This window comes from Tinamus guttatus, unplaced genomic scaffold (assembly GCF_059628265.1).
Source record: "Tinamus guttatus ecotype Peru unplaced genomic scaffold, ASM5962826v1 Tinamus_guttatus_pri_ptg000424l, whole genome shotgun sequence".
Lineage (NCBI taxonomy): Eukaryota > Metazoa > Chordata > Aves > Tinamiformes > Tinamidae > Tinamus > Tinamus guttatus.
In genome coordinates this window covers 59,216-80,361 of record NW_028288958.1, presented here as the reverse complement: position 1 = coordinate 80,361, position 21,146 = coordinate 59,216, and the positions used below count along the sequence as shown (strand labels likewise).

At 43.2% G+C, this 21,146-nt stretch overlaps 1 protein-coding gene across 1 annotated transcript in view; it reads left to right on the top strand.

Moving 5' to 3' along the window:
- Positions 1-9,872: 9,872 nt before the first annotated feature.
- UQCC1 (ubiquinol-cytochrome c reductase complex assembly factor 1) overlaps positions 9,873-21,146 on the top strand; it is a 44,556-nt gene continuing 33,282 nt past the window's right edge. The window contains exons 1-5 of the mRNA XM_088531685.1: positions 9,873-9,941; positions 11,880-11,984; positions 13,881-13,985; positions 15,452-15,559; positions 18,350-18,422. Coding sequence (XP_088387811.1) covers positions 9,918-9,941; positions 11,880-11,984; positions 13,881-13,985; positions 15,452-15,559; positions 18,350-18,422 — 415 coding nt within the window. The 5' untranslated portion in view covers positions 9,873-9,917. The remainder of the gene's footprint in view (positions 9,942-11,879; positions 11,985-13,880; positions 13,986-15,451; positions 15,560-18,349; positions 18,423-21,146) is intronic.

Here is a 21,146-nt window from a genome sequence, read left to right as displayed (position 1 = left end):
GCAATGATCAGGCTGGCTGATCTAACACGAATGGGCTCCATTTTCCTTGGTGCCATGTTGAGGGGCAGAGTTGTCAAGAAAAATGGCTCTGTTAAATGATAATGGCAATGAATGGCCTGACATCTGTTAGGGTACAGAAAATGTCCTGTTTGCTGTTTTTTTATGAGAGTCTCTTTGCCATGCAGCCTCTTCCCATTCTACCACCAGAGAATTGTCATCATATGTACTGTAAGGCTTTGGCACCCTCAGTTACTGTCTGCCTGTTTTTGTCAAGGTGCCATTTATCATGACATAAAGTCAGAAATAAGCCTTTTTCTTGATAAAACCAGACACATTTAATTTTGCTTGTGTAGAGGACTTCAAAATATTAAGAACTCTCCAGAAATGCTGGAAGAGGATCACCACTTAGATCCTCCACCAGCTTAAAGAAGGTACAGTAACTCTTCACAGGATCTCTCCTCTGTGAGGACACATCCAACTCATAAACTTTAGATGGCAAAGAAATCATGAATTCAGTTTGTTAGTGATTAGAATTCAAGAGCCCAGCTAGAGAGGATAAAATGCTGCTGGGTGAGCTGGGAGGAGGTGATCTAGAGAAATGCTGGCAGAAAGGGCTCAAGAATAATTGGCTTTCAGGGAAGATAAACAGGCAAGTTCAGGGCAGTGGAGGGAGTGAAAGCTGGGCAGTGGAGTGCATAATGAGATGGACTGGATGGCAGAGCAGATAGAACAAATATGCCCTCAAATGGAAAAAAACATGTGGGATAAAGGTAGTCTTGGCGGGAACATAACACATTTGCATACCTACCACTGAAAATACTTCTTTTGAGGGCTTGAGGTAAATAACTCTTCTTTCTTCTTCCCACTTCTCCATCCTTCCTATGCTAGCTGCTTTCAGCAGCTTTTTTACTCAGATCTCTCTCCTGGGAGTGTGTGGAGGTTTAGAGCAAGAGCAGGCTCCTGTTAAAGACAAATAACTCCTGAGAATGGCACTGAGGAGTCAGAAGCAGCCAGTGGCTTTAGCACAGTGCTGACTGTGACCACGTGTGCAGTTGGGGGAGGTCCAGAGCATCACACCTGAGAAAACTGAGACTGGATGGTGAGGCACTTTCATTTATGGTATCATCGGATGGTTTCACTGCTGGGCTGCAGACTGCCTCTTGTCTAGGCCATGTGCAGCCTGAAGTAATAAAAACTGATGGTAGAGCTCTGGGCAGTTATGTGGAGTGGCCAGCTTTGGGTTTTCAAATAGCCCTTGACTATATCAGGCCCATTCAAAGCACTAAAGTGCTCAGCCTTCCCAGTCAGTCAAGGGGAGAGAGAAACCCTGGAAGAGAGAATCAAAGTGTCTGTGAGCTGAGCAGGATGGGACAGGTACACACAGACTGGGTCCCTCTGACCAATTGGGGATTCAGCTGCAAGAACAGGTTCTTAATGTCTAAGAAAAATAAAGCTCACCTTTTTTTGTGGTTTCCCGCTAAACATATCAGTCCTATTTTTTTCCACTTCCCAAGGAGTTGATGGCTCAAACCCAGCTCCCTTTCCCTGTTGCACTTAAACATGTCTGAAGGCCATGAGCAGGATGGGGGGGAACCCTTCGTGTCTCCCATGGCATAGCTGCACGTAGGCTTCTCTTTGGGAAGCGTTATGAAGCTTTGGGAAGATATGAAGCAGAACAGGCAGGGAATGCAAAGGAGGCAAAGCAGAATGAAGGAGTGCTGATAGAGGTCTACCCAGGACACCTGGGATGGAGAGGATTCTTTTGGGAACAAGAGATCTAACCGAAAATTCTGAACTAGATCACGCAGAGGAAAGACTTGTAACAAATGCTGCCACATTCATCTCAATCCTTTAACTTAATTGTCCCTAGCTGTAAGGAGTTTTATTACAGAAAGCCTGATATTGTAGGTACATTCTGAGAAGAGCCACTGGATGAATCCTACAGGCAAGAATAACAAGTGTGGGGAAAGAGAGAGGGGAGAAAGAAAGGGCTTGGGTGATTGGTGGCAGCACAGCTAATACTTGTGTCCTGGGCTTCCATCCAGTTACTCCAACAGATGTTCATAAGGAGATGCCACCGGCACAGTGATAGCTATATCTTTCTAAGATAAACTCTAAAAATGGCCTGATTCTTTGGAGAGCTTATAAAAATATACTGCTCTTTACCTTAAAATATAAATACAGTGCAGTTATCTCTAAGTTGCAATGTTTCTGGTAAGAGGAAAGGCCATATGAAATAATTCACTTCTTGCAACAGTAATGAAATATTCCCCATTCCAGTAAGATAAGAAAGTGATGAGGAGCATGTACCGGAGCTGTCTGCATTTTAAAACATTTAAACAGCACCAATAAACCTACTGATTTTTAATAAATTCTGAAATAGTGGAGAAGTTTGGAGATCTCTGGAGAAGTTAATTCAGTAATAAAAAATGGGCAATTGCAAGCAATATATGGGACTACTGACACTGATTGAATCTTATAATGTGTTTGAAGGGTGGTAGCATAATTCGGAGGTGATAAGGGGAGGAAGAACAACTAAAATGCCTGATGAGCTGCGTAACATAGTAGAAAATTTTTCCTAGGGATTATGAGTCTCTGAAAACATCAGTCTGAGGGGCAAATGGTGAGAGGGGTAAGAAGGTAAACAAGGAGCAAGGTTCTCCCAAGAGTAAAACAAAAACAAAAAAATCAGTGTGCCTAATGAAGCCATTTTGGGAGAGTTTGGGAATAAACAAGAAGGCACTGATTCCAAGAGACCTGCTGACCATGGGCTATTTTGGACACTGGCAAACTAAGTGTCTTCAAGAAAATCTCTGTGAATAAGTTTATACATGAAAAATTCCTCAAAAGCTGTCAAACGTATCGCCCTAGGGCTTCCTGGGATGCTGATAGCTGAGAAGCTGTGCCAGGAAAACCTCATTACACGTTTGTCTTGTCCTTCTTCTCATCTTTAGGGATCTGCTATTGCCCACAGGAGATGAACTAAACGGACCCATGGTCTTACTCAGCAAAGCCATTCTCATGTTCTTTGCCAGTTCACAAGCTCTTAGTTTTCAGATTCTGCTGCTGGAGAGACTGGGTTTTCTGGTGGGGCCACTTTTCCTGTCTCTTTTGTCTTGTATTTTTGTGTGTATGTGCCTCTTTTTGAAGTTCCCTAGAATTAAATGATGCTACATAACATCCGGGCATTATTTATTTGTAAAGAGAGATCCAGGATTGAATTAAAGATGAAAAGTATGGAAAGCTCACTGCATTCAGCTCTAACCTTATTTTGTGAATATTAGCACTTTTTTTTAAATGAGCTCCTTATGTCTACCTACTGACCAGTTTCTACTTTGTATTAGTGGATTGCTACCCCAGAAAGCCTGCCAGCATTGGGATGGTTCCCTTGTTTCTTTTAGGGTGAGACATTGACGCATTGGCACAACCTCATGAGTCCCTTCAGTGCAGGATTCAGCATCAGCCCTGTGTCCCAGGCTGAAGTTCTTGCTTGAGGTGAACTGTACAGCCAGAGGAGCAAACTCTTCAAACAGGGATAAAAGAAAGACGCTGGCAGCCTCCTGTCTCAAGATAAACAAGTGTTGGGCAGAGGACTGACAGACTCTCTGCTGCTCAAATGTATTAGTTACAACTCATGCTCTTGGGATATTCTCCAGACACCCTAAGGATGTGAAGATCAAGATGTGCTCTCTTTGGTGTGGATTTAAAACTCACTTGAAAGCTGCTCTGGAGGAGATGCCTCGTTCATACGGACTCTGTTACCCTACCAGCCCCAAGACTCTTATGCTCTCCCATAGCTTCAGGTTAGCAGCTCTTGCTGTGAGTAGAAGACCTCTGTTACCTGCTCATAACTGCTTATTCCCAGCCAGGGGACACGTGGTCTGTGTCATTTCTCACTATTGCCCTGCTCTGGTTGCACAGCCATGTGAAGGGAAGGGAGAAGGAATTAACTGGTGGAAAGTTACAGATGGCAGAGACATTTTTCAGGGAAACTCTTTGCTACAGAGTGGTTGACAGGCTATCTCTGATAAATGATCCGGAAAGCTAAATCTTACTCCATATTATACAGTTTTGATCACAGACATAAATGCATTTGGTATAAAACAGAAGGTCAGGAAGGTTTAAGGCATGGTATATGAGAAAACATTTTCCAGATTTCAGCTTCCTCCACGGTAATATGCAAGTGTAATTAAAACAGAACCTGGAAATATAGAGTACAGTACCCTATTGAAAGCGTGTTGTATGAGCTGAACTCCCTTCATTGATAGTTTTCCAAAACACACAGCTGCAATAATCTTTATCCAGGAGAAGGGAATAAATTAAGTCTGAACACCTCTGCATATAGTACAGTACAGTGTAAAGCACTGCACCCCACATAACCTCTTAGCGGTAATGGAAAGCTGAAGGAGGCGCAAGTGGAAAACCTCTCTGCCTAGCAAACATTTTCTTCTTCGGAGATCACATAGATGGGAAAAAAGCTCCTGGAGCAGAGGTTGCTTAAGTACTGGGATGTCTTGTTTCTGAAGCTGTCTGCTTGAGTGAGCCTCTGCGATGGCTGTGTGCCAAAGCACACTCTGAGCTTGACAGGTGGGGAGGGAAATGTCCTGGGCTTGCCCCAGCAAACAGTGAGAAATGACGGCAAGCTAAAGCGAACAAACAGGAGTTTATCATATTCAACAGCAGCAGCAGCCACCAGGATATATAAGCTCGGAAAAAACGGTAATCAGGTCCTACTTCTACCTGCTAGGCTTCGCCACAGCCCAGTGAAGTGCAGAAGCCTGGTCTGCTTCACGTCTGCTTTGTCTCCTGTTGCACTGGTGCAGGAGAGAAGTAATTCCCTTCTGGAGAGCAGAGGAAGGACCACTGTGCACCCCTTGCCAAGGAATTCCAGTTCAGGGAATTTGTCCTCACTCCTGCCAAACTCTGCAAGTACTGTAGTGCATTGTAAGTATTGCACTTTTATTGAAAAAATCTACTTTTTTTGTACTATGCTATTTTAAAATAGCATTTCACTGGAGAAGTACCCTTAACAAACGTACTCAGACATCTCAAACCGCATATTCAGTCCTATGGAGAACACTAAGCAGCTTTAAGTCGTTTCTTATATAATTAGCTTCCATTAAAAGCCCTTCTTCATCCTGTAGCTGCTGCCTAACAGCAGGCACAGCAGGCTTAGTCTGAAAATGTCCAGATTAGTGCAGGATGCAAAGGAGAAAAATTTTGCAGAAGTGAAGAAAATAACAAATCCTTCATAAATTGCCAGCTCAGCCTTAGAAATCTCTGAGCTAGAAATCCATCAGACTCTGGGTTTCCCCAGGCAGAGCCAGATGGCCCCTCACTACTTTTCTGGAATGGGAATTCTGGGGAGAGCTGTGCACACACATCCAGGTACGCTCCAGGAGAAGCCCAGGCTCTAGCCGGGCTCCAAGGGCCTGTTATCTCGGGTCTATGCTCCAAGTCCTAAAATGTGCATGAGCCCTGCATTGGCTCCATGTGTACATACAAGGCCCTTTCAGAACTCGGAGCACCGAAAAAGTATATTCTGCAAAGACACTCCAATAGCTGCAGGGGCCAGCTGGCAGTCTTGTCGTATTGGCATTGAACCAGAGTTAATACAACCCACTGGACCTGAGTTTCTCTTTATCATGATCTCCAGAGCACCCTGGAATACCCATGCTATCTTCCCTCTTGTTATCTGGAGTAGCCCGGCCTCTCTTAGCTAAAATGGAGATTTCCTTTTATTGTCTGGAAGCAGGAGCAAGGGGTTAAGAAAGAATATGAAATTAATATTAAATTTGGCACCTAGGAGGGAACCCCAGACTGCAGAGAGAAAAGACTGATACTGAGAAATTGGTACTTCTGCCTCAATATAAAAAGAATATGTGCTTTTAAGAAGGAGGGAGCTCTCCCCAGTAGATGATGGGCTAACAGTTGCCTCTTTAGGTTGATTTTGATTCCTTGAGTGATTGAGAAGAAAAACTAGAAGCTGTTACAGCACTGCAAATATTTCAAAAAGGTTATTTGACTTGTACTTGCATTTTTTGAAGACAAAAACATATATGCCTATATAAAAACGGTAAGTCTGGTTTTCTGTGTGAAAACCGTCCCAGAACATCCAATGAGGGCACACATTTTAAAAGTCATAAATCATCTAGACATCATAGCTGGCCTGGAAGATTTTGACAAAACACGTTTTCAAGCAAAAATGACAGCTTCTTCCAACTGAAGTTTTGAAGGAAGATAAATACTTGGATTTTACAGGGGGCTTTCTGAGTTACTGAGAAAAATACAGAGCCCTCATCCCACTCTCCCAATACAGAAGACCCCATACCCCAGCGCAAAGTACTTCTGTGCAAACACTCACACACTCTCTTCGGGCTTTGCCCCTGTTTAAGCTCAAGGAATTTTAACTTGAATCTTTCACATCAAAGGGAACCATCACAATTATCATGCTGGAGGCCCCTACCTTGCTCCCAGCCTTTCCTGTAGCACTTTCTTTATATCACTCAGTAGTAGTTCACCAAGTCAGAAAGTCAGTTCCAGTCCTGCTAAATATTGTTATCAGTTAGGCAAACCATAGCTCCCTACTGCCCTTGTACTCCAGAATCACAGTCCCTGATGGCCTCCATTCTGTGTTAGGAGGAGACCCTCACTCTGCCTTCATGCACCATCCAGTTGTGCAAACTGGTGGGTGGGTAATTTTTCTTCTGAGTTTGTCACTGTTCATATTCATTCTTTTTGTTTGGATGCTTGCTGAACTGAGGCTTTAACTGATGGGCTAAATCTACTGCACCCTTCCTATGCTGCACATGAGTTGACTTAGCAAGATGAAGCCTTGCCAGCCACCTGAACAGCCTTCACCTAGACCAAATATACTCTAGAAAACCTGACGCTTCTGGAAAGACAATGCTAATCTCTAACTGGAACCCCAAGCAGGCACCAGATACTCTGGCTGTGCTTCAGAGACAGGGGCAACAAATTTGCAAACTGCTCTCATCCGCCTTTCCGGGTGCTCTGCTGTAGCTGTTCCCTTCTCCTGATCAGCCAAGCAGGCGTCTCCAGCCCGTGAGCACAGGATGACATGGGGTGCATTTGTGCGCATGCAAGCTGAGAGACTGTAGAGTGTAGAGAAGTAGTTGCATTGAAAGAAATCCATAAAAAGAGACAATGGGACAAGATATACAGTAACTATCTATTATTTTCAAATAAAATGCTTACAGCATATATTTGCACAATTTATATATGCAAAATTTTGAAGGATTTGTACCTTCCTTGGGAATTTTTCAGGTACTTAAAGTTTGAATCCAATAAACCACAGAGCTAGGGATTGGTGCTACCTGGGCTTAATCACAGTTCAGATGCTTCCCACAGAGCACCAAAAAGGGAGATTGATAATATATACCTTATGGCTGGCTCACAAGAGGATCTTAAAGCAGTTATGAGAATGCGTCCTCATAGCAAAGTCTAACACAAGGCTTTTTCCTAAGTGTCCTGACCTCTCAAAATGGGGGAAGCCTGCACTTGCTAGTTTGGGAATAGGACTTCACAGTCACTGCTCCTGCTGCTCCCCTTGCCTCCCTTCTGCTACCTTCAGGAAAATCACCACCATTATGAGCAGCATCACTACTACCATCGATGCTGCCACCAGCAGCAGTCTGCATGGCAGCTTGATAGAGTTTAACAATAAAGTTAAGCAATAGCTGACTGCTGCTAAAATAGTCGGTCTGGTCTCATGTTCTCCCACCCCCTGCCACGCTACACATTCCTGGCATTCCTCTGATCCCGAGGAGCAGTTTAGGTAGCTAAGCTCACAGAAAATTAATCCTAGTGAAAATAACAAAAAAGACAATTTTATGCGGGTCTAGCTTCTTAAACCAGCTCACTGGCTCAGCAGTCTTCAGCTGAATGCTAGTGCTAGCACAGGACCTCACCTTTCAGCAATTAGTGATTTATGTGCTTAGTTGTATTGTCAAACCATGCCCTTTCTTGCTCCATCTGCTAGCCTTGTCTAATGCAGAAACACAGGAGCAAAGGGAGCACCCGTTTGCATGTCACCAGCCACCTGAGTAAAGAAGCAATCCTTCCTCAGTCTCCGGACTTTTTCCACCACCAGCTTCCCAAGCAGAGTACACCTAGTAGACACACTGTAGAGTCATCTTTCCATTTGTTTTTACTAGCTTTCTTCACACCTTGCTTCTCTACCACACAGCAGACCAGTATCACTTCTCAGTCATACTTAAAAAATGACAAAAACCAGCCATTTGAAGCACTCTGCATTTTGCCACACTTTTCCTCGGACCCTGTACTTATCCCTGTCTCTCTGCACTGGTGTCTGATTTGCAACTTGTATCACTCTTGAGTGTAAACATCCATCCAGTCCCACCACTGCCATTTCCCAGCCAGAAGAGAAGCTTCTCTTCCCCCTTTCTCTTCCACTTTTCATTCAATCAAACTCCCTAAAACACTACTTCTCAGCTTATGTTTTGTGGCCTCCTATTTCCTCCCTCTAATAACTGCTCCCGCCAGCTGCCTCCAATGGCAAACTCCAGCAGCGACCTGGAGTTAAGTGGAAAGATGACAGGGCTAAGGCTGAAATGTGCCCCTTTAGTACAACCATCATCAAGCATTGGAGTTCTTTCTGGTTCAGTCATCCAAGGTGCACCAAGACAAAACAGCTGCTGCACCACACGGCAGGACTCCTCTGTAACTGGCAGCTTTTTCTCTAAGTTACAGAAAGCAGTATGGGGATTCCAGAGCTTAACTGCCTTCAATGACCCTAGCTGTTAACAGCAGCAACGAGGAGGCCTCAAAAACATGTACAGACCCTGCCCTGTTACTCTTCCACAACTTAAAAAAAAAAGCTGTTAAAAATAGTATTTAATATTGCTTAGAGCAATGCATGGCAGCTAAATAAATAAAAGACACAGAGCTAGCTTTAACCTTCTCCCCTTAGACTTGCTATGGGCAGCACAGGAACCAAATGAAATGTAGTACATCCCTGACGGACATCTTCAGATCCCCCTGTTTAACTTCCAACATCAGGAGAGAGCTGCAGCAAGTCAGGTCATCTCAAGAAACTTCCCGCACAGGCAGGAACCTGGGATGCCTGTAAGAAGGGAAGTCCAAGGGAGTGATTCCACTGGCCTCTGAGAGCTGACATTTAAGAATATATGAAAGAACTCTAAGGACTACTGTAGAGTTTCAGGGCCATTAAAGCAACTGCTACTATCCTCTTGAGAAGCTGACATCCCAATAAATACACTGGGAAAGAGGGGAGGAGAACATTATGGTTCCCCAAGCACTTTAAGACAGCAGAGCTGCTGCAGAGCAGCCTTCCTCCTCCCCAGCTGCTCCTGCCCACATGTGCAGCAGCCTCCCTCTTCGCAGCACTAACGTTTGCCATGTGCTGCGGATGCGATCCAGGCTGCAGCTAACCTGGCAAAACAAACCTGCTCGCTTCAGCCCCGGTCAGGTTGCTGCTCTGGTTCACTTCGCAGCCTTGGGAAAGCCGGAGCCAGCAGGGGGAAACGGTGGGGACCGTGCAGCAGGGAGGCAGGACCACAACACCTAGCCTCGGAGCCTGAGGGATGCTGGAGCGAGGGGCTCTCCGGCTGCCACCACCATCGCAGCTAGACTTGATGGTCTTGAAGGTCTTTTCCAACCATCATGATTCTGTGATTCTAGGAAGCCTCCGTGCTGGCCCCTGTACGAGGAAACCGCTGCCTCACACAGGCCGGCACTTGGTCCTCCCGGGCCTTGCCCCGCGTGGCCGAGCTCTCCAGGAGGGGGAGCTCAGCGCGGCCGCTCCCGGATTTGTCTCTTCCCCGCTCCCCGGTCGGCCCCGCCCCCTGGGCGCCGGGAAGGCGGCTCCGCGCGTGCGCGGCCGGGCGCGGAGGCGGGGCGGAAGGGGCCGAGCCATGGCGGCGCTGGCGAGGGCCGCGGTGAGTGGCGGCGGCCGCTGGCTCCTCCGCCCCTGTAGCGCGCGGTGCCGCGGCCGGCCACGCTGTGGGTGCCGGCCCCGCGGGCCCCCGCGCGCCCCGGCCGCGGGCGGTTCGTGCGCGGGGCAGAGCGGGTGCGCGGGGGAGCCGCCGGGTCTGTGCGCGGCCCCGCTGCGCCTCGGGGGCCGTCTCTACCCGCGGTGCCTGCCTCGGCCTCGGAGTCCCGGCTCGCCAGGACCGTGCCGGGCTGCAGCTCCGTGCTCAGGGCTTGGGCTCCTAGGATGGGCTGAGAGCGCGGGGCTTAACTTTCCCGCCCCTCTTTTTAGTACGCCCGTATCTGTCTCTCCTCTTTTTTAGTGCACCCGAGATTTCAAAGTTTTTGCAGCAGGACCCCCCCCGCCTAGTCTTTGAACAGGTCTGCGAGGATCATAGTTTTGGGGAATGTCTGGTGTTCTGTGTCTGGGGACCACACGGGGTGCTGCAGGTGTCCACGTCGTGTTCCCTTGGTTCTGGCAAAAGTTTGTTGATCTAGAGAGATCTTCTGCTTTTGAGTTGGAGTATTGGCATGTTTTACACAACCACAGGATTGCTGGGGTTGGAAAGGACCTTTGGAGAGCATCTCATCCCAGCCCTTTCCTTAAAGCAGGCTCACCTGGCGCAGGTTGCTCTAGGCCTTGTCTAGGAGTCTTTTGAATATCTCCAAGGACGGAGGGACCTGCTACAGTATATGATCACCCTTAGAATGAGATTTTATTCTTATGCTTAAACAGAATTTCTTGTATTTTGATTTGTGACTCATTCCCCTTGTCCTTTCACTGCACATAAGTGAGAAGAACCTGGCTCTGCCTTCCTCACTGCCTCTCCCCACCCCCCAGTCAGGTATTTACACACTTGGGTAAGGTCTCCCTTAGGCCCTCCAGAATAACCAGAGATAGGACCAGAGGAAATGGCCTCAAGTTGCGCCAGGGGAGGTTCAGGTTAGACATTAGGAAATATTTCTGCACAGAAAGAGTAGTCAGGCATTGGAACAGGCTGCCCAGGGAACTGGTGGAGTCCCCATCCCTGGCAGTATTCAAGAAAGGTGTAGATGAGGCACTCAGGGACATGGTTTAGCAGGATAGCGTCGAAGGGCTTGCGGCTGGACTCGATCTTGAGGGTCTTTTCCAACCATTATGATTCCATGGTTCTCCCTGCTAAACAATTCCAGCCTCTCCTCATATGTCAGATGTTCCACTTACCTTATCATCTTTGTGTCCCATTAAAAGATGAAGCTATATTACCCACTCTAATATTAAACATATATATTTTTCCCAGTATTAACATAGGCCATGTATAAAGAAGGCAAATGTAGTTCCTTCTTGAATATTACAAGTCAGTGAAAGCACAGATGACAAGAAACACTCTTTTCCTTATTTTCTATAATTTTCGTGAATGAGAGAAAATAAATATCTTTACTGATGCTTGTTGGGACCTCGTATACTTTTGAAATATTAAAAGCACTTGTTATACCCCAGTTAGGTAAGACAGAAAGATGGGTAAAAGCTGTTTACATATTTATTGTTTGCTAGGAACAAGATGCCTAGCAAAATGTGGCAAGGGAATTCGATGAGGATTTCTTACAGATCGTTTGGTCAGTTGCATAGTTCTTCTTAAACAATTTATTCTGCCGGTGTAAAATATGTGGTGTAGCTTTATCATGTGAACAGCCCACTATTTCCCTTGATTGTTCTGTTTCTGCCTTCAAACACTTACTATGTGCTTTTCTCAAAGGTGAACTTTCTCTCTTTTTAATCAGCATTTTTGCTTTTTTTCAAGTACAAATTTGGAGTTTAATCTGGAGGTTGTTGTGGGAATCAGTAAAATCTGTGGAAGCTGGAGGAGGGCTAAGCCGCTTCTGGGTTATTGAGATGCTCCTCATCATCATTCTTCTTTCTTTTCTAGAGCTGCCAGTCTGGAGTAACTCAATGGATAGCAGCATGCAGTGGATTATTACAGACCACCGTGGTCCAAGGCCAGTGCAGAAGGATGCTCTATGGTGTTTTCCAGGTAAGATGTCAGAGTATGCTAAATTGTGTAAAAACTGAGATGTGCTTAAATTTATGAGAAAAAAAGTAATGGTTTTTAAGTAGAAAGACTTTCAAAAGTTTTACTTCACTATCTATCTATCGATGAAATACCAAGTTTTTAAGAAGGGCATTGTAAGCTACAAATTTTCTTGTATCACCTGAACTGAAAAAAAAAAACAAACAAAACTGCTTACCAATGCTGCAAATCCAGAAAGAGGCATTTCGAAGTGCTGAATAGTGTTTTCTCTAAATTTAGTCGTAGGGAATGGCTTCAGGATTTTATGTGGGACATGGTGAAGCAATTTAGAAGCCTTCTGCTGCTGAAAGGAGAAGCTCCTACTCTTCTCTTGTTTGTTCCTGCTCTTACCTTGTGCTGGCTCTAGTGTTTGTCAGACCCCTTTGTGAGGTAGTTTAACTCATTGGAAAGGAGTGAATATTTTCTTTTTACCAAGGGTAGAAGTAGGGAGTGAGGCATCCTTTTGGTGTCAGCTCTTTAACTCATAATTGTTTTCATTCCCATGATGTACTTTTTTAATGGCTGCGTGGGTTGTCTTTAGTAGATAAAATGACAGAAGTCCTAATTTAAGTGTCATTTTTCCAAATAAGCTATTACAAAGTATTTATTCATGATAAGAGAGCATTTTATAGAGCATGTGTCTGTTGTACAGTAGCCACAGAGTTTCTAGTACTGAGCTTGTATGTCTGCCTGGCACAGCAACATGGAATAGTGACATTATTTCTGTTTGAAACCACTGCTTTACAGAGTTAACTCCGTTTTATACATATATGCATTGCATCAGCTCCTGCCTATCCATGAAAACTTATCAGAGGATCAGCTAATAGTAGTTAATAAGGAAGTGAAAAATACTTAGAAAATGGCAATACATGCAAACTATTGGAGGAGAATTAGGGTGTGTTGGTGTGGCATAAAATGAAATCAGAGAAGACTGTTCAACTTCTTTTCTGTTCTTCTGTATATCACAGCCAGCTATATCACACATAGTTAGAAACTCTTATGTTTAAGCTCTTTGATGTCTTTCCTCAGATTAATCCTTTCATTGCCAGAGAAATGAACTGTTAATTGTATGTTGCCATACAATTAAACACTCGTTCCATATCAAGTAGCCTACCATGTTGGGAGTGCTGCAGAAAATAAGCATGTGTGAAGTTCATTGAGAAAGTTACAAGTACTCTGAACCCCTATTTTGGCCCAAAGTACAATCCCAGGAATGACGAGGCCACATGAAACAGTGTATTTACCTTGCCCACACTTGAGTTTAGTGATAAGTAAATTACTGCTACTCTGGACATGGTAGGGAGGTAGGACAGGTGTTCCCCTAGGGGATCCCCCTCTCTCCTCCTTGATATCTCTCATTAGCACAGAATATCTCCATTTTACTAATCGTGTGTCATGTAAAGGTTATAGAGATGCATATGTATTGCCCTATAACTTGTTTTGCTCAAGTCCTGTCCACAAGGACATTTTGGATGGGGTATAAGGTTGTCTTAAACTCTGTTTCTCTGCAAGGCTAGGAAAAAAAAAGTATGTAGTAAGAGACAAAAAACATAAATAGGATTAGTTTCTCAGAAAATCCAAAGAGCATAGCTTGTGGTTTTTGAGTGCAGTAATTTGCCAGTCCATTCCATCTGCACACTTGCAGAGCACTAGAAAATAAGTTATATGGAACATTACGTATGGCAACCTGCTTATTTGTAACAGTTATGGTAATAAATGTGCGCTTTATGTGATACAAAGTTCTATAGGTTTAGAATGAACCACAATTGGCTTGGAAGCAAGTTAAGAGCAACTGGTGTAAAGTTAAGTGTTCATTATCAAACGGTCTCTTCACTTTTTTTCTTTTACCACTTTTATTAGAGGCACAAGACTGGCCGATTCCGACTGCCTAATGTCTGTAGTGGATTGACTCAAGCACATGGAGCCGCTGCCCAGCAAAATAGATCATTTTACAATACAAATAAGGTTAGAAGACTTTGTTTTTATTATTGGAGGACATGCTATGCTGGGGGTTATATAGGTACAGGTAACATAAAATGTTTTAGAAAATGTTTGGGAAGTGGTTCATCTATTGCATAAAGTGTTTTAATTCAGCATTAACAGTAACTGATAATTTGAGAGGTGCTGTTTTCCATAACAGAAAAAGGAGTGCTAACATAAGAAAACCTGGTCACAAATGGGTTATTTGTTTGGAGAGTTCCATGACAAGCGCAGTTAGGAAAGAGTCCATTCTTCAAAGAAGGAAGTTTTCCTTCTGTATTACAAGAGACAACGTGCCAACAGTTTTGCTATCTGCTGAAGCATTAAATTTGCCATCCAGTATATTAATAATGACTAATTCTAGGTGCTGTTCATCAATATTATTAATTTATGTTCTGTCCATGTATTTCTATTGAAATAGAAATCTTCTGGAGCAGGAGCCAACTCTTTAAGATTTGCTTAGTACCAAATTCAAGGTCTTCCTTCTGCAGCCCAGGATCCCACAGCCTTCCTGGCCGCAAGAAGGGCACGTTCCTGGCTCATGGTCAACTTTGCCACCAGGACCCCAGGTCCTTCCCTGCAGAGCTGCTCTCCAGCAGGTCAACCCCCAGCCTGTCCTGGTGCCAGGGGTTCTTCCTCCCCAGATGCGGGACCCTGCAGTTGCCCTTGTTGAGCTCCATGAGCTTCCCTCTGAATGGCAGTGCAGCCCTCTGGGGCATCAGCCACTCTTTTTTTTTCCCCTCTATCTTTTTTTCTTCCTTGGATGTCAAATAATGATTGTTTTTTGTTGGTTTGTTTGTTTTTAGCTTTAGACTCTAGGCTTGTAAGTTTGCTTGGAAAAAAATTTGGAATTTGTTAGTGAAACAAAAGTACTAAATTAAACTTCTATTCTAATGTTGTTTACTGGATCCTAGGTTTGCCTAGATAACGTCTTTGTGTTATTTTCAAATACTTAAATACATGCAATATTACTCATCAAAATATTTGTTTAGGCTGTTGAGCAGTTGAAATCCTTAAAAGTAAATTACCTAATTTTCTGCTAGTTGTAACGAAGCTTAGCTGCTTTGTGGTCTTGAGCAGGAACACTGAGTAGCCTGCTTTTTTGTGGCATGCTGAGGTCATGCTAGATAACCATAAAAGATTCTGAGCCCTGGGACATGTTCTTATATGATATGGAAAGTGTCCAAAGATGTTTTCTGCTGTCTGATATGTATATTAAATCTGACCTTTCTTATTGATGTTCCAGGAACCATTAAATAGGTTATAAAGGAATATTTTGTAGAGAGTATCTAAATACGTATTGATTTTGTTTCTTGCATTAGGAAGGTAATTCAAGGAAAAAAAGAGCTAGTATTAGCATTTAGACTTTAGCTGATCCAGATAAAATGATTTGTAAGATTAAATTGCTGGGATAGAAATATGTGATAGTTTTTTGTTTTTTTACACTGCAGCATCTTACTGCAAAGGATTCATTGCAGCCATCTGAAGAGAAAGTGGGTGCCTTCACAAGGATAATAGAAGCAATGGGATTCACAGGACCACTGAAATATAGCAGATGGGTAAAGCATTTGCTTGATGATTTTTCTTTTGGTTGCTTATTACTTTTAGCATTCTAAAAAACACTAAAACTGTTCTTCTTTTACAATAAGAAGAATGCTGGTGTGGAATAATCCTATTTATTACCTACATAAATTTCCATTTTGTGATAAAGGAAATAGTAATCTAGAGCTTGAACCTGCCTTGATTTATGTATTTCCATCACTGACATAACTGGAAATTTTTTATTTAGTTCATAGAGGAGTCTTAAGCTACCTTGAATTTCTTCAAGCCTCTGATTTCCCACTGTATTTGTGCATCAGAGCAGAGATCCACACAGAGCAGTGTTGTGTCTCTGTTAATGACCAATAGCAGTCCTCTGGAAATATTTTAATTACAGACAAGGCATATAAAGACATTTTCTTATGCATTCCTCCAGCTTACAACAATTGTCTGTTTCAGAACTTCTTGAAGTAGAATAGGAATTTTTCTTGATTTTTTGTTTTTCCTTTCTATAAATTTGTTCACTTACCCTTCAGACTCTTCCAAGCTTACAGCATCCATAGCATTCTTTATGTAGCAGTTCCATAGCTTATGTACTCATTGTGGAAGAAGTTCTGCTTCTTGTATTAAAAAAAATACTGATTATTCTAGTATTTGAGTGTTTGTTCCATTCCTAATTTTATAGACCCTTATACCCTATAATAACTGACTTTTTCTAAATTAAGCGGACCTAGTCTAACTTGTTTCTGTTACCGAGGCCATTTCATGTTTCTCAGTTTTGCTGCCTGTTTCCAGACCTCTTCCTTAGCCTTCTCTTTCTGGGACAGGAGAGGCTCCCAAGCAGACAGTAGGGATGTATGTCGTCATTGCTGGTAAGAGCTGCTTTTCAATAGTAAGCTGTCCAGGGCCAACTCACAAATAGGTTTTTCTCTTGGGAGTTTTCTATGTAATCCTTTCATAATGCAGTTGTTAACAGGGACTTAACAAGAGCTCTGTGAGATGCCTTCCGCTGAAAGGAGTTGGAATTCAGATCTCCTTAGCTATGAGCAAGGTATAAAGGAGTCAGTGGAGAAGATGGTGTAACTAGGAGGACTGAAAGAAACTGCAGAAATTAAAACCCTGTAAGGCATCTTGAAAGTCTGCAAGATATAGTATAGTTTTTCCGGGACTGATCTGAAACTGTTGCCAATTGCATCTTTCTTGACAGTAGGTAAATATAAAGGAAAGATAACTTGCACTTAAGAGGGTGAGGTATTTTGGTTTAGGTTCGTTGCTTTTAGTTAAGTGATGCTAAGGCTCATGAGAGAGTAATCCTTTCATGTATTCATGTATATGTTGTTGTAATAAAGATTCTTTTTAGCTGTAAGTGTTGATTGAGAGTTCTCTTAAATTGCTGTGCTTTACTGCCTGCTTTTGCCTAGGGAACTTGGGTTTGGAGAGAATTATTTTGTGATTAAGACCCAGGAGACCTGAGTTCATTTTTGGCCTTGCCAGTACTCTTTGAGATTTTGAAAGAGTAAAAGTAGAGAAAAAAATAGTAAGAAAATTTCCTGTCTGCTTACCTCTTCTGCACACCAAAACCTCAGTGATGAAATTTCACCAGTTCTTTCCAAGTGTTATCTGCCTTATTTAAGGGCTTCATGGCAGGGAATCTTCCTTATAATGCGATTTTAGTATCTAGTAATGCCTGATCAGGGGCGTTAAGTTATGCTGGAAAGATACTCTACCCACAGACCAGGTGGTGTTTCCTTTAAAGTGGAAATCTTCAGAACTCCAAAAGTGTTGTAAATTATTTTATTGCGAGGATTTTGATATAATTGAATACTGAGAGCTTCTAATCCATTATTTATGACAGCAGACCTGTGACTGTGAAATAAGAAACACAGTGGTTCCTGTGTTTCCACAGCAGGAGAACAGCTGCAGATTCCTTACCTTCCTTTTGGTCAGAGAAGATGTAAATAATGTTTTGGTGCTTGGAATTGCCATTCTAAAAGCATGAAGTGCGGGTGCTAGACACGTGTTCACCTCTGCAGTGTGATGAGCACGAAGAGGTTTCCTAGTAGATTATGCTTTAACAAACAACAACAACAGCAAAACCCAGCCTGCTGGTTCCTTCTAACCTGGCCCTTATCTGGCAGGGGAGTTGGCTGTGGAGTTTAAGTTTATAATTTCCGTTCTTAACGTCAGAGGAGGGAATAGCTGGCAGTTCTTTTCAGTGATCTCCACTATCAGTTATTGTGCTCTTTGAAACTTCAGCACATGTATCTTAGCTATAGATGATGCTCTAAAAGTGTTTCTAATGTGATGGCAGACAGCAAGAAAAGAATTATATGTGCAAAAGGATCTTGCATACTGTATGGTTTGGTTGGTTGATTTTGATTCATGCAGTGGAAAAAGACGTTTAGGTAATTGTCACATCACTTTTTTATTGTTCGAAAATGAAGTTATACGAGGCATTTTGAGCTGTATGCATCAGCAGTTAAAGTTATAGGAGGAAGCCAGGGATTGTGAATGGGTTTCTTTGCAATCTTTTAAAAAAAAGACTTTTATTTTTATATAAAAAGTATTATTAAATTATTTTTGGAAGGGAAATCTCAAGCCATATGGTCAGTTTATTGCCTCAAAGCAAGATTAATTATTCTTCTGTTATTCCTGGGAGATATTAATGTGTTTTTAAAAATCTCAAATGATTGCAGTTTTTAAGAGAAGTCTTCTCAGAAGAAGGTTGTATATGTATGTATTTAACAAAACAATAGCATTCATTAGGTCTCATGATGAATACTCTAATTCTTTGTTTTCTCTTTTTCTAGAAAATTAAGGTAGCAGCTCTGCGCATGTACACATGCTGTGTGGAGAAGACTGACTATGAGGAATTTTTTAACAGTAAGTTACAGGTCTGGTGGTGTTAGAATTTCGATATATTTCAGATATATTTATATCAGTAAACATGACAGAAGCAAGGGTTGCCAGAGCCTAGCAGTGCATAGTAAAGTAGAAGTTGATTATACTACACCACATTCTTAAGCTCCAACAGTGGCAAGTGTACAAAGGCAGACTCTGAACAGCTCCCGTAACTTTCTCATAGGCAAGCTCAGGAAGTACAGACTAGATGAGCAAACAGAAAGGTGGACTGAGAAATGACTGAATGGCAGAGCTCAGAGGTTTGTGATCAGTGGCATAAAGTCTAGATGAAGGCCTGTGGCTAGTGGTATCTCCCAGCAGTCAGTACTGGGTCAACAAGTTGACCAAGAGCCAGCAACGTGCCCTTGCGGCCAAGAAGGCCAATGCTCTCCTGGGTTGTGTTAGGAAGAGCATGGCCAACAGGCTGAGGGAGGCAGTCCTGCCCCTCTGCTCGTCCCTGATGAGGCTGCGTCTGGAGCACTGTGCCCTATTCTGGGCTCCCTAATATAAGAGAACTACTGGAGTGAGTCCTGCAAAGGGCCGCAAAGATGATAAAGGGTCTGGAACATCTTTCCTATGGGAAAAGCCTGAGAGAGCTGGGACTCCTCAGCCTGGAGAAGACTGGGGTATGGTGGAAATCTTATCAATGTGCCTAAATAGCTGAAGGGATAGGGGTAAGAGGATGGGGCCAGACTCTTCTCGGTGGTCCCAAGAGGCCCAAGACACAAACTATAACACAAGAATTTCTGCCTGAATATAAAAAAAAAGCTTAATTGCTGTGAAGGTGGCTGAAGGGGAGAGGTTACCCAGAGCGGTTATAGAGTCTCCTTCTCTGGAGATATTCAGAAGCTACTGGACAGGTTCTTTGGCAATGTGATCTCAGTGGCCCTGCTCGAGGAAAGGGGTTGCATTAGATGACTTTCAGAGGTCCCTTCGAACCTCAGTCATTCTGTGATTCTTTGACTTTTCCATGTAACTCACAGTTCCTTAACTGACAGCCAAAAATCTGTTGCTTTATTAGTATCATTACATAAGCTTCTGTAATTTCATTCTTATGTGAATTCCTAATTAACTATGACAGTGTGATCCAGGTGGTGGTAAATCTATTGCTTGGATTTGGCCTGTCAGTTGACTTCCTGAGTCATCAAATGCTTTCTTATGGCCTTAAAATGCACGAGCACAGGTGGGAGCTGTTGTCACCTCCTCCTGAGAGATGAGCTGAAGGTGCAACTCTGTGTCCATCTGGTGAAGAGTGTATTCATGATGTCTTGGTATATGGTGTTACAGCTGCAGGGTTTTCCAAAGGTTTAAGTTCTTATGTTTTTCATAGTTGCCTCTCAGAGAGAGCTTTTGCTGTTTTTAACTGGGTTCCACCATCTTTGATTATCATATTAATTGTTAAAATGTATATAAATGTTGCTCTAAATTAAAAACTTTTAAAAATGGTATTATTTTCTCAGCCATATTTTGAAATTTCTTTATTTGGCACAAGTTTTCAGGTTCAGTTCTGAATAAAATGAGTTCAATTGTATTCTTGGTTTTGCCTTACCATTTTAAGTAAGAAAGATCCCAGAGCTCTGCCTCTCTTCAGCCCTACCAAAAATGGCCTTTCCCTCAAGTTTCTCTGCTCTCTTGGGGAGTGTCCTCACAACTCCTTTTGTCTTTCTCTCTGCAGCACAACTTAGAGCCAGTCCAGCTCTGAGTTTACAGCCAGGGAAGCCTGTGTTCTGGTCCATTTGAGAGTGGTGTTGGATAAGGGAACTAGATAGAGGTTGTTGAGATTGACAGAGTGCTTGATGGCACCCATTGATGCTGTGAGAATGCCTGTGGTTTGGGGGTCCAGGGCTGTGGTTCCAAGGAAAGCATTGCTCTGATAGAAAAACAAATATAAGAGGTTTCTGTTACTTCTGTCTACTTACAGCTGCAGCTGGTTTTGGGATTGGCTCTAAACCGTAACAGGCATGTGATTCATGTTAAAGGCAGACTGGGTGAGGTGGGCAAGAACCTTTTAAATTGGTTTTCCCAATTAAGAAGCCTTAGACTGTGGTTCCATTTGCAGCTGAGTTGAAACAGTGGCCCAAAGGAAAGGGCTTGCTGCTTCATCTTCCCTCTTCTGTACATGTAGACCCTCTGCCTGGGTAATTGTCGTGTCCTGTAAACTGTTCAGCTCACTGAAGGAAACCTGCCTGTTTTGTGTGCATGTGCTGGCTTACTGTTTTGCAGTGTTAATGAATTTAAGTGGCAGATGGGAGCTTGTGATGGGCAGTAGTGGTGAGGTAATACGCACTTAAGAGAGGGGAACAAGATGTGGAGCAAGATGGCAAGCATTTAGTTCAGTGTGTATTCATCCAGTTAGGTCAGTTGGGAGCAGTTTTTTCCTTTCTAAACTGATCCTTTTTCAAATGAAGATGGGCAGAATTTAAGCAAGGATCACATCTTAATCCCAGAGGAGCAGCCAGGAACAGGGAACAACTACCTTAACTTTGTTCCTGTGTGATGAAGCAAGTCTAGGAGTGCCTGTATCTGTTGGTGCAGGTACTGCATGCTAATGCTTCTGAATTGCACTGCAATTCCTAGCAAGGTTCCTGCAAGGGACCCATCTCAGGCCTATTTGAGCCAAAACTGACTGTGGGTGGACCTGTTAGTGTATTTATGCGTTGCTTCCACTAGCACTTCTGGCTCTAGTTGCCTAGTGTTGAGGTATCC